Here is a 14,125-nt window from a genome sequence, read left to right on the forward strand (position 1 = left end):
ACACACACACACTCACTCACTCACTCACTCTCACTCTCTCTCACACACACACACACTCACACACACAGACACACACTCTCTCTCTCACTCACTCACTCACTCACTCACTCACACACACACATTAATACACACACACTCAACACACTCACACACACACAATAATACACACACTCACTCACACTTTCTCTCACACACACACACACACACACACACACACACACACTTATTGAGAAAACATTCTTTCAACTTTATCTCCTCTGTGTCTGCGGTGAATGTAATTACCCTAAACTCATAAAGGCTACCGTGGACTCTAACCGAGACAGTATCCGTGTTTTACCAGCTAGATTAGTAAAGGGAAAGGCCCACTCCCTGATTATAGCCTTGTATGGAGGCAATATATTCGACGTGTGTTGATGTCATCTGACACTGTCATTTAATATGTGTAATACAGCAACAAAATCTCGCAGTGCAGACTCCATGCGTCCCTCCTCTTCTCGGTACAGATTCCAAGACGCTCAACACAAGTTGCAGAAGCGGGCACAGTTGGCGGACGCCCAGTCTTTGTACACTGGCGCACACGAGTGAGGGTAGAAGTCACAGTTGCTCCACTTGTCGACACAGGTCGCCGGCAGCGTGTGACGTACTGTAGCCCCTGGCAGGATGACATTAAAACACTGTAGGATTACGAAATACTTTTTGACATTGTAATTGGTAAGGAACTTCATGTTGTGGAACGGACTGGAAAGAGAATACTCCTGGGCCCATTATTTACTGGGATATTATGTCCTACACGCTATACAACATACACTGCACGCCACACGTTACGTATTCTACACTAAACACTATATAAACAAGCGGCCAAAAGAATCTTTGCAAATTTACAAATGAAATTTAAAAAATATAAAAACGCAAGTTCAAACTAAATCAATGCAAACACATCGTCCAAACAATGCTCCATGCAGAATGTGATGGTCCACAGCATTAACGGGTTGCCTCCGTGGTCTAGTGGTACAGCGTCAGCCAGGAGAGTAAAATGTTCGGGTTTCGATCCCCGGCCGCTTCATACCAAAAGATGAAAAATATGGTACTTGTTGTTACTCTGCCTGGCGCTCGGCATTAAGGGGCTAAAACAAGGACTGGTCGGCTCGGAGATTAAAACAATGTACACAACACACTGTACACTACACACAAGATACTACACACTACACCCCAAACTATACACATCACACACTACACATCACACACCACACACTACACATCACACACCACACACATTTTGCAACTTAGCACTATATCTACACTACACCCCAAACAACATATATCCAAGGTATTTTTAACGACGTTCATCGCCGGTAATTATTATCAGTTAGAAGTGGCAATCGGTGTACCTCTTCACCTGAACTACGGTAATCCCCTCGTTCTTGGTGCTGACAGTCAGGGATGAGCGAGAGGTACAATGTCAGTACCCGAGGGCCTTGGATCTATTACCGTAGTTCCTCCAACAAGCACAAAGAGTGATCTTTGTTTAACAGCTTTTATTCCCACTTTGTGTTGCCGGTCAACCCACTCTAGTTGTCACTTAAATACGAGACTTCGGCCGCAAAGCTTCAGTCTCAAATGCTGGTGCTTAAGTTTAGTTTCTGGTTCGAAAGATCGTGACAACAAGCCGAGAACGGAGCACCAGTCCAGATGTCGTCTCCCCAGCCGCTCTCCCGATCTGGAGGCTTTTTGGCCGAGAGCGGAGCACCAGTCCTGATGTAGTCTCCCCAGCCGCTCTCTAGCCGCTCCCTAGCCGCTCTCTTAGCCGCTCTCTCGATCTGGGGGCTTTTCCCCCTATTTAAACCGGTACCTACGTCACAGTTCCACTCATTTTTCCATGTATCATTGTCAACCACCTTTCCCCCCTACACTAGATCATTCTAACCCACTCTTGACTAACCTCAGGGTCCTTTTTAGGACTTGTGGTAATGTGACCACCTCAACCCCCGGAATCTGGACTATTCCCCCCAAAAAAACATACATGAACCCGAGGGCAATTTCCTCTACCAATCTATTTTGTCTCTGGCAAACTGCACATTCCCTTGCTATGTTACTTTTATTGTTTTGCTCTAGTACTCCGACCCTCGACCCACTACTGTCACCCCTGGTTATGAGTTGCCCAGTATGTTTCCTGTGCTCTTCAACTCCTACATCGCCTGCACTCAATATATCTTCCCATGTGTTATACCTATATCTTACTGTTTTAGCCCCTCATATTGCCTACTTATATAATTACTGTAGCTGTCTTAATGAGTTGCTAATTACCATTATTTCATGCCTATAATACGACCCCCGTTCTGACGAAGAGTGTGTCCCCACACTCTAAGATGGTGCCAATTCTTGTTATAATATCTGGTATACATTCCCTCTTATTTCTATGACTTATTGATTTAACTTCCCTATAATTATCTAAATATGTATTACACTTTCATGCCTATAATACATACACCACACACCACACACATTAAACAATGAACTATATCTTCTACACACTACACACTACACACTACACACTACATACCGACGTCCCGTATCCCTCGTGTGAGAGCAAAATGTCAGTATATATGTCGGTATTTGATGTAAGGAGTAGCAGAACTGGACTTTAATGGATGCCTACCAGTAAATGCCCTTGTTGGTCGTGTTACCGCCACTGTCGTCTCGTCTGGAGTTGGAAACATGTAGACATTTAGAATGATTCTGAGTAGAGAGATTGGGGTATCGGGGGGAGAGGTAGCGAGAGTGGGATATGGGGCGAGAGAGAGGGACAGACAGACATGCAGACAGACAAACAGAGAGACAGAAAGAGACAGACAGACAAAAAGATAGAAGGAAAGCCAGTGAAAGAATGGTAGGGAGTTCATGTGGAGAGACAATTATCACATACATAAGACGTTAGCTTTACAACATCAGTTGTAGGTGCGAGCCACCTGACACGTGATGTCAGTCTTAGACTCATTCTTATATTCCCTAGATGTGGCTTATTACATAATCTAGGAACTATCTTCATTGACTCCAGACTTTAAGCATTGACTCCTGAAAATTACATTCATGAAACCGGTTCAGTAAATTATACAGCTCATCTTAGGACATTTGAATTTTATATATACTAACTGAAATCAGACCAGACTGACATGATTATCCACACATGAATACACATGTACATGTATACAAGTAGTATCAGAGTATCGTCGTGAGCTGACTTACTACACAGGCGGCAGGTCTTGGCGCAGTACAGCAGCGCCCACCTCTGTTGTGTGTCCGACTCGCAGACAGACTTATAGATGCTGCATGTTGATAGTTTGTCCTCACAGACGGGAGGAGGCGGTGTTGTTGTCGTCGTCGGTGCTGTCGTTGCTTAAATCGTCAAGATGGGGCTTTTCACATTTTAATTATTGAATTAGTGAATATATATGGCTAGTATGAGGCAATGAGGTTTTTTTGTTCTGATCGCCCTCTGCAAAGAAAAGCGACACAACCTTGCCATATTCACAGTAAATCTCGGCTGAAATGACTATATCAGGAGCCTGTGTTTTATTGTGATGATGGAAAATTTTAGCGAAAAGTCGGGCGAATCCTGCCCCAACCGTAAAAAACACATGCAAAGGCAAGTCAATTGTTCACATAACAAACACGGGAACATGTTACTGGTCAAAACAAGGAATTACATCATTTTTGTCACCGATGCGTCAAATGTGTCCTTCACATGTCTACCATAGAACGTTTTGAACGCTTCATGAGGCCATGAATGTGGTAACCTTGATCAAACAACTTGTGAGCAAGTGTCGTTTGACGCTCTTGGTACAAAGAACATGCTCGATTGTTCCTCAAAAGCTGCGACATGTAAACACCAAAAACTGGAGCTGCAGGAATATTGCAATACAGTCTTGAGTAGAATGTTTTCCGCTCTGAATCTTTGTGCATTGATCGGAACATGAAACAGATGATGCGGTTTGTCGCCTTTAGTTCTAGTCCAGGTGGGTAAAACAGTGGAGGGGAATTGGCTACTTGATTGTTATTAAAGGATATCAGATCATCGATATACCTGAGGCATTATTTAACTTCCTGGCCAAATAACATTGTGTTGACTTTGCCAATGAAAGAAGAATGTACTATTTATATGCATAAAGGAACAGATCAGCAAGAAGGGGGGCATCATTGGTTGCCATGGGGATGCCTACGTCTTGCCTTAATGTCTTACCCAAACTTTTTACATAGATGTTATCAATGAGGAAGTTCAGCATTTCACATATTGATTTCTCAGTAAACTTCAGATTGTATTTGCTTTCATTTTTGACAAAATGTCTAGTATCTCTCAAGATGGACTTGTAACAATGTTATTTGTCCTCTCTTCGAAGTGACAGATGACTTAATGTATTCGGGGTGCATATTCCTCCATGCACCTCGGTGTTCGGTGTATATATAGAATGTGCGTGTGTGTGTGTCGGTGTGTGTGTGTGTGTCGGTGTATGTGTCTGTGTGTGTGTCTGTGTGTCTGTGTTGTGTGTACATATAGAATGCGTGTTGTGTGTACATGTGTAATGTGTGTGTTGTGTGTACATGTGTAATGTGTGTTGTGAACATGTGTAATATGTCTTGTGTACATATGTAATGTGTGTGTTGTGTACACTGTGTAATGTGTGTGTTGTTTGTACATGTGTAATGTGTGTGATGTGTGTACATGTGCAATGTGTGGGTTGTGTGTACATGTGCAATGTGTGGGTTGTGTGTACATGTGTAGTGTGCTTGTTGTGTGTACATTTGTTATGTGTTTGTTATGCGTACATATGCAGGGGGGGTGGGGGTGGGGGGGTGTGTGTGTGTGGGGGGGGGGGGGGGGGGGGGGGGGGGCCTTACCTGTAGTGGTGGGGAAATGAGGTTCTACGGCGATACCTCCATCCCGACTGTTAGTACCTGTCGCATTGATGAGAAAATGTATTATGACATCATATTTTATTGTAACACTTGACATTGCAACGACGTAGAGGTTTTGTAACGTCGTATGGAGGGCTTCTAGAAGATCAGGGATAGAACTGGTCTTCAGCAAACCCATGCTTGTCATAAGAGGCGACTTACGCGATCGGACTTGATCCATGTCATCATATCCAAATTTCGTAGATAGATGCTCATGCTATCAATCACTAGATTGTCAAAACACGATGTGTTTACAGACTGGCGTCATATAGTGAGGATGTTGCTGAATGCGGCGTTAAACAACAAACAAACAAAATGTTATAAACTAAAGTGCAAACGAAACTATACCGCTCAGTTGAATGTATGCTTGATTGTTGATCGTATGTTTGGTTTTCAATTCAGTGAATTATCGAGGCGAAATGGGCTCCACACATTGAACCCAAGCGGGGAATTGAACCCGGGCCTTCGGCGTGACGGTCGAACGCTTTAACCACTTGGCTACACCACTGCCCAATTTTCAATTGAAAAGTAAGCGATATCCTATTTATCAAATGAACTGTACTGGCGCTTAGTCAGCACTCATTGTTCAATACTTCAACATTTATATATCATATAAATTATGATTTAATTTCAATTTTTATAAAACTTGACTGTTTCTTTAAGGATTTTAACAGTTAGAACTTTCCTGTTTGAAATATAGAACTATGTCACTTCACACACACAGACACACACACGCACACACACACACACACACGCACTCTCACACACACACACACACACACACACACACACACACACACACACATCCTATTCCTTTACTCAAAATAACGCAGCCATGAATTACTTGGTGATGGTTAAATAGACAAAATCGCATTTGACAAAATGTTTGCATAAAAAACAATCTAGGTATATTTTCTTTAGCCCCTCTGTTTACAATCATTTAATTGTCTTCCCATGTAATAAGACATAATAGTAATAAACCAATAATAGATTCTTGGCTCTCTACAATACTACCTTAAAACAAACATTACTTACATATCACGTGACCAACAAGGAGGCCGATGACTGAAAAAAATCATTCATTTATATATGATCTGAGAAATAGAAGAAAAAAGTTGTCATTCTGTTATCTTGCGTATAAAATTACATATAAACCCAGCACAGTGTTACTACATACTGTACAACCAGGATATGACTGTAATAGAGGAGTAGTATATGCCTTAATAGTTTTGCTACATGACTGTATAATCAGTATATACCGCTGTGTTAACCAATCACGAGGACTCACTGTTCTAGAGGCCTAGTGTCTGCGCTCAACAGTTTTACTACATGCCTGTACAACCTGGATATGACTGTTCTAGGGGCCTAGTATATGCCTTAATAGTTTTACTACATGACTGTACAACCAGTATATAACGCCGTGTTAACTAATCACGGGGACTCACTTTCCTAGAGGCCTAGTGTGTGCCTTAATAGTTTTACTACATAACTGTACAACCAGTATATACCGTTGTATTCAACAATCACCGGGACTCACTGTTCCAAAGGCCTGGTGTCTGCGCTCAACAGTTTTACTACATGCCAGTACAACCAGTATATACCGCTGTGTTAACCAATCACGGGGACTCACTGTTCTAGAGGCCTAGTGTCTGCCTTCAACAGTTTTACTACGTGCCAGTACAACAAGTATATACCGCTGTGTTAACCAATCACCGGGACTCACTGTTCTAGGGGCCTAGTATATGCCTTAATAGCTTTACTACATGCCAGTACAACCAGTATATAACGTTATGTTAACTAATCACCGGGACTCACTGTTCTAGGGGCCTATTGTCTGCCTTTCAACAGTTTTACAACATGACTGTACAACCAGTATATACCGCTGTGTTAACCAATCACCGGGACTCACTGTTCTAGAGGACTAGTGTCTGCCTTCAACAGTTTTACTACATGCCAGTACAACCAGTATATACCGCTGTGTTAACCAATCACCGGGACTCACTGTTCTAGGGGCCTAGTATATGCCTTAATAGCTTTACTACATGCCAGTACAACCAGTATATAACGTTATGTTAACTAATCACCGGGACTCACTGTTCTAGGGGCCTATTGTCTGCCTTTCAACAGTTTTACAACATGACTGTACAACCAGTATATACCGCTGTGTTAACCAATCACCGGGACTCACTGTTCTAGAGGCCTAGTGTCTGCCTTCAACAGTTTTACTACATGCCAGTACAACCAGTATATACCGCTGTGTTAACCAATCACCGGGACTCACTGTTCTAGGGGCCTAGTATATGCCTTAATAGCTTTACTACATGCCAGTACAACCAGTATATAACGTTATGTTAACTAATCACCGGGACTCACTGTTCTAGGGGCCTATTGTCTGCCTTTCAACAGTTTTACAACATGACTGTACAACCAGTATATAACGCTGTGTTAATTACGGGGACCTCAACAGTATTCAGCTCAATGTGTGTCAGCTGTGATAGGACAAATCTAAGTACCGAAGGTAGTGACGTTCATCACTTGGTGAAACTTACAAGCGCCCCTCTGCTGCTGACAAAGCAAGGATCAGATTCGGAGCGATGAAAGCATTCAAAGCCATGGCTCTGAGACGCAACGTCTTCAAATCAAAGAATACTGTTACCTAATTTCTGTCTTAAAAAGCGTATGTCGTGTCATACGAACTATATGCGGGAGTTGGCAGTGATTGCCTGCAATATATCTACTTCACTGCTGCTGTAGAATTAAGTCAAACACGTGAGGTAACAGGAGGTAACTGTGTAATCACAGTCACCCCAACACTGTACTTTACTCATCTGATATGTTATTTGATAGTTTCGATAGGCGTGACTCTGATATAGCCAATGTCCATTGCTTGGAACCCGTCAAAGATCGAGACAAATAAATGCATACTTGACAGTACTGAACTCTAGACTAAATCTATTACAATATACACCAAAAACCAGATTAATCGTTACCTGCAAGTTGGTGAAAGTTCATACTTGGACTGAAGTCAGCCTTATCAGCTGGGTCTGTTAATAACGGCCTACATACAACCCACGTTGACAGATAATCCCACGCGTCACTGACATATAACTCAGATAACAATAGGCACAAAACAACGTGTCCAGTCGCCCACCTGAAAGAACTGTCCACGACAATGCCGTTAACATTGTGGGCTGTGGACTGTGGGCTGTGGGCTGTGGGCTGTGGGCTCACTATAGTTGTGTTTCACGGTTTAAGGACACATTACAAAGCTTAGGGTTCGGTAGTTTGCTTGTTTGTTATTTATATGACTGTGGCCTAGGCATCTGTACCAGACGGGCACACTTTAATTCGATATAATGTCCAAATTCGAGTCTGGGACAGGCAAACCAGTGATTGGGGTATAAGCAAGGTTAATAATACATACATAGTGCCGAATAGAATTCTGTTCGGACCCAAACATGTAACTATATACCGGCTTCAGTATGTTTCAATAACCTGACACGGAAAACCACTTACTTATGTCATCACATATTTTCGATTCCGACTTTAATCATGTGCGTGTTTACCTTATAGAACGTCCAGAGAAACTCATTGGATTCGACTGTTGTGTACAACAATGACATAAGGATATAATGACAACATTAAAGACGATGGCAGTCTTTCTAACCAGCGGACTGCCAACGTCAATGTTTGGAGGCTGTTTCCGGCATCCCAAAGACGTCGACGCAACTATGGTCACTAGAAAGGATGAAGGCCAATATTAAGTTTAAGGATCCCATTAATTTTGAAGATCTGCTGTCTCTCCTTCAGGAACCATTGGGGCTGCACATAGTAAGAGCAAGACTATACTGTGTGACTGAAAGAAATTAAACGACCCCAGCGACTTTTGCTGATGGGTGAGTCTACAAACAATAAGTATACTCACTGTATAGACTTGAGAGACAAGAGAGTATCGTTTTTAGATTGCTTTGAAACGATTGGCTAAACCAGAAACATACTCCACAAAATGAAACAAAGACCGCATGTTCTTGAATTTGAATTTGGCCAACAAGGGAATTGATGCCTTCCTTAACTTTCAGTAACATTTTCAGACAAAATGTCCCAATATTTCAAATTCCAGGAACCACCAACCACTTCCTTTTCCTATACGAACACCATTTCATTCAGGTTGTTCACTTATAGGAACGTGTTGCAGAACGTGGGTCTATTTAAATATGCAGCCAAATATCGCGGGCAGCTCTTACCAATGGCGATCACAACTTTAAAATAATTTCAAAGCATTGGCCAAAAGATAAGTGGAACATCTTGAGGTCTTTCAGAGTGGGTTAAGTGAGTACATAATGTTGTTACTGGTAGAATGCACAAACTGAAAAAGAGGAATTGGAATAAACCCATCCTTTCCCATTCAGCTGTCATCCAAAATCTGTCTGACTTACATGAAAAGTTTATACTTGTTCCCGCTGACAAGGCCTGAAATAACATCACCATAATATGTAAGCATCACCACCTTAATTGTTTGATCACAGACATTGGTATAAGTGACATAAGACAAATGCCACATAAAATGCCAGCTTGTTAACTGAAGAAATCTGTCCAAACCACGCATCAGAACGTTTGGCTTGACTCTATAACCTGAAGACATGTCTGTTCCTTTTTCAATAAAAGTCCGTACAAAGAGAGAGCTATTGCTGGCTCCAGCAATCATACCTCCACATCCCTGTCTCAAAGATTAACCATAATCCTTAATACAATAAATAAATTTCTTTATATATATTCACAGAAAGAATTAGAGTGAAAGTGAAATCAATACCATGTGAATTCCACAATCTCAGAAAACAGCAAAAATCAGTTCTGTCAACACATTTTGTTTTTCAACTTTGTACATCACTACCCCTACATGACAAACTTAAGGAAAAACTGCATTCCTTGATACTTACAAAACGTGGTTACATATCTATCTTCAGAGGTTCAGGGCAATTTGTCACAAAGGGAAGCAAATGTCATCTGAAGTTTACTGAGAAAACAATATGTGTGAATGCTGGGCTTCCTCGTTGATAACATTCTGGGCGCCATCTGGCACGATGTTCGCATTCCCATGGGCACTAATTGTGCTTCAGGTATATCGATGATCTTAAATCGTTCATTAACCATCAAATGACCACTATCCTTCCACTGATTTACCCCCCTGAATTAGACATAATGGAGACCAGTGAGATCGCCTCATCTGGTTCATATTTAGTTCTTTGTATCTCACCAAAAGGCTGTGTAAGAGGGATGACTCCAACTTTCAAATATTGTCTAGCAATATTCCTGCAGCTCCAGCCTTTGGTGTCTTCATTTCAAGCTTTTGAGGAACAATCGAACATGCTCTTTCTACAAAAGCGTCATACGACTCTTGTTCTGAAGTTGTTTGATCTAGGTCACACCATTCAAGGCCTCGGCAAAGCTTTCAAAGATTTATGGTAGACTTAGGATTTATGTGGAGGACATTTCCAAATGTGACGCATCAGTAACAAGAATGTTGTCCAATGCAATTCCCTATTTTGACATGTACCATATGTTCCCGTATCTTATTTTTCCGGAGGAAAATTGACTTGCCTTTGCATGTGTTTGTGACAGGGGCCACTGGTGGGGCAGGCTAATGATATCCAGTCAGATCGCTGTCCGTATCTCGTATAGCTACACAAAAATGGCGACCACCATAGGCGACGACCTCTTATGACGAAAACATTCGCGATTTCATCCGTGTCACAATAACAGCGACAATCGTGTGTGTGTGTGTGTGGGGGGGGGGGGGGGGGGGGGACGCTCTTGCCTCGGGAATATGGGTACTGGATGAACATTGTATGGGAACTTAATGGACATTGTAGGGACATTGTATGGTATTGTATGGAAACTGTATGGACACCTTATAGGTACTGTGTGGTAAGTGTATGGACATTGGTCTGACACCAAACGGTCCCTATATAGACGTTGTATGGGCACTGTTAAACATATTTTGTCCATAGCTACTTTTATGTCATCTAAAGACAGCAATACATCATCAAACTGTATGATGGACCACACAAGTGGAGGGATATCACACTATTAGTGTGCAGACAGTTTGACACGCTTTTCTGTTTAACGATGCGTGTCGTAACGTAATGTTTGCTTGAATCGATGAATGTACAAAGATTACTACACGACAGACATGAATTCATCAATCTGTTTCTTACACACCCTAACATAGCACCATTTGAGCATCGAATCGATGCATATTGTCTTTTCTCAGGTGGTCAGGCTCGCTGACTTGGTTGATGCATGTCATCGTATCCCAATTGCATGGATCGATGCTCATGATATCAGTCACTGGATTCTCTGGTCCGATTATTTACAGACCGCCGCCATATAGCTGGAATATTGGTGAGTGCGGCGATAAACAACAAACAAACAACATAACACATCGGTTATTTGTGACGTCATCCGGCCTTCTGCCTACTGCCCATACCTACTGACCCCCCACAATAAAACTCTCTGCCATATCTGTGGATTATCAAGGCGATCATGACAATGCAAACTAGAAAAAACAAAGAATTGACACTCAAAAAACATAAAAACTCGGCACAGACGCAGGTGAATTTGACCGAAGCACGAGTAACTTATGAATTGCAATCAGGAAAGTAGCACGTTTTAATCTGACCTTAGGTCATTACCATAGAGTAGCCAGTCACGGGCCTGGAATTCGATCTCATACATATGTATTGTTCCAGTTATCTCAAATGGGTTTCTGGTATGTAAGAAGTTAGGTATCCATTGCACTACAGGGGATCTACGTTTTGTACATTTCATTGACTATATTTTTCATACTTTGAAGTAACACAACACTTGCTAACAGGTAGTAAACACATGAGGCTGGGATGTATACAATATATGTGGTTGGAGGAATAACACGATATCAGCAAGCTTGTTGATCTCACCCTACACCCAATGCTCAGTAAATTCACATATGTATTTTATGAACGCTTCACTCAATACATTGACGTTACATCTCCTGGAAGCGCAAGTAAAATACATCGTGCGGCGTTTCGATTACGATTGATTTTTGTTTGTTCTTTAACGCCACACTCAGCAACATTCCAGCCATATGACGAGGGTCTGTAAATAATCGAGTCTGGACCAGACCATCCAGTAATTCACATCATGAGTATCGATCCACCCATTTGGGATATGTTGACATGCATCAACCAAGTCAGGGAGCCTGACCCCCTGATCGCCTCTTACGACAAGCATAGTCACCTTTTACGCAAGTATGGGTTGCTGAAGACCTGGTCTACGGAATGGTGGTACACAGTAGTATTCTGACAACACCTTGACTTCAAGTTAGAGGCCTCAGGCCCAGAGAACAGGAATACAATTACTCATAAAGTGACTTTTACAATTTCATTGCATTCAATATGAATTTTGATAGCTGTACAGAAGTAGGTTTATGGTTAGATGACATCTGGCTAACACAGGATTCCAGCGACGGATTTACAAAGTATTAAGGATCAATGTATCTATATCTTAAATCATTAAGCAGGGCATACGAGTGCAAAATGATATTCATTTTCCCCTTGACTAATATTTAATCGGAGACAATATCTACACAAGCGACATTCTAGATCGACGCCTTTGCGTCTGCCCCAACCATCAACTGATGACACATCTAAATCTTGACAGCGCTTGTTTCAGTAGTGTAGAGTCGACTTGTGTAAGATATACTTCGGTCTGTAAAACTGATTTGAAGGTTGAATATGCCATTAGCTTTGGATTTGATTATATTGATGAATACCATCGTTGGATGTTGTAATCAGATACACGTTGCCTAAACTGAGATATAAAAAGATAAACATTTCCAACATCTTGCATAATCCAGGCGTAGCCGAAGCCAAAGCCAAACTGGAATAAGATATGTTTTATTTTAGTGGTCCAGGAAGATCTGTTTACGCAATCCAATCCATACAGCATCAGATACGCTTGCTTCGGAAGTCGGCCATTATTCACTGTTACTAGTTTAGCCCAATATTTTACACATTTTGTTACATAGGTGAGAAATAATAGCGGTCGACCACTTTCTCCAAGTACAGCATCATTACAAGCACGCAGAGGCAGATGCACAATTCTTTTTCGGAGCCGTATACAGTTGTATACAATGGTACGCAATGGTACACAGTGTACCCTCAGCTAGTCCGGACCCTGTTAGTCATTGTATCCTTGTTTCATGATCGATGCTCATGATATCAATCACTGGATTGTGTGGTCCAGACTCGAATATTTACAGACCGCTGCCATATAGCTGGAATATGTGTGAGTGCGGCGTTAAACAAACAAACCACCATTCCATTGTTCACGCCCTATGGTAAAACAGTTCCACGGGAACACTTATCTAACTTGTAGTTTAGTATTCGTAATGGCAGCCACGTTCTCGCTTCAAAGTGTCTCACGTTATTACTTCGTCTGCGTTCACCTACTCAGTTAGTTTGAAAATGCGGTCATTTATGTTGCAACGTGGCCCTCTTATATTAAGAATGTATGCTAGTCAGGTACCCTTGCGACCCGTGAAGATCCGGGGTAGAATAAGTCTTCAGCAACCCATACTTGCCGTAAAAGGTGACTATGCTTGTCGTAAGAGGCGACTAACAGGATCGGGTGGTCAGACTCGATGTCATGGTGCATGTCATCGTATCCCAATTGCATGGATCGATGCTCATGATATCAATCACGGGATTGTCTGGTCCAGACTCGATTATTTACAGACCGCCGTCATATAGCTGGAATATTGCTGAGTGCGGCGTTAAACAACAAACCAACCAACAACCAACCAGATAGCTTTGCACCGCCCTATTGCTGACAGTACACCGTGTGTTGAAACATTAAAATTGTGCACGGATGCCATTGAGCTAACGGTCCTCCCAAGTATGGGGACAATGTGTGATGCCAAATATTTTGGTTTGCTATGGCAATATTGCTGGATAATCGCTAAACATAGACTTAAAATAATATTCTCTCCCGCCCACATATATCTATTTGGTACACATGATTTGGTGATCTTACAGGTTCAAGGCCGGGCCTTGTTAATTCACTATCACGTGTGGTTATTTGTCACTGCTGTTGTTTGTATCAGATAATGCGATACGTGTGTTCTATCGTCATGTAT

At 41.9% G+C, this 14,125-nt stretch overlaps 1 protein-coding gene across 1 annotated transcript; it reads right to left on the minus strand.

Moving 5' to 3' along the window:
• Nucleotides 1–410: 410 nt before the first annotated feature.
• On the minus strand, nt 411–8,047 carry LOC124153008. Its single transcript, XM_046526140.2, has 6 exons — nt 7,941–8,047; nt 5,986–6,015; nt 4,894–4,950; nt 3,244–3,393; nt 2,657–2,701; nt 411–652 (listed from the first exon to the last, which is right to left on the minus strand). Exons 1-6 carry the CDS (start codon nt 7,960–7,962, stop codon nt 516–518), a joined length of 441 nt encoding a protein of 146 aa, XP_046382096.1. The 5' UTR covers nt 7,963–8,047; the 3' UTR covers nt 411–515.
• Nucleotides 8,048–14,125: the final 6,078 nt, after the last annotated feature.

Source organism: Haliotis rufescens, unplaced genomic scaffold, assembly GCF_023055435.1.
Source record: "Haliotis rufescens isolate VD_foot unplaced genomic scaffold, xgHalRufe1.0.p SCAF_17, whole genome shotgun sequence".
Lineage (NCBI taxonomy): Eukaryota > Metazoa > Mollusca > Gastropoda > Lepetellida > Haliotidae > Haliotis > Haliotis rufescens.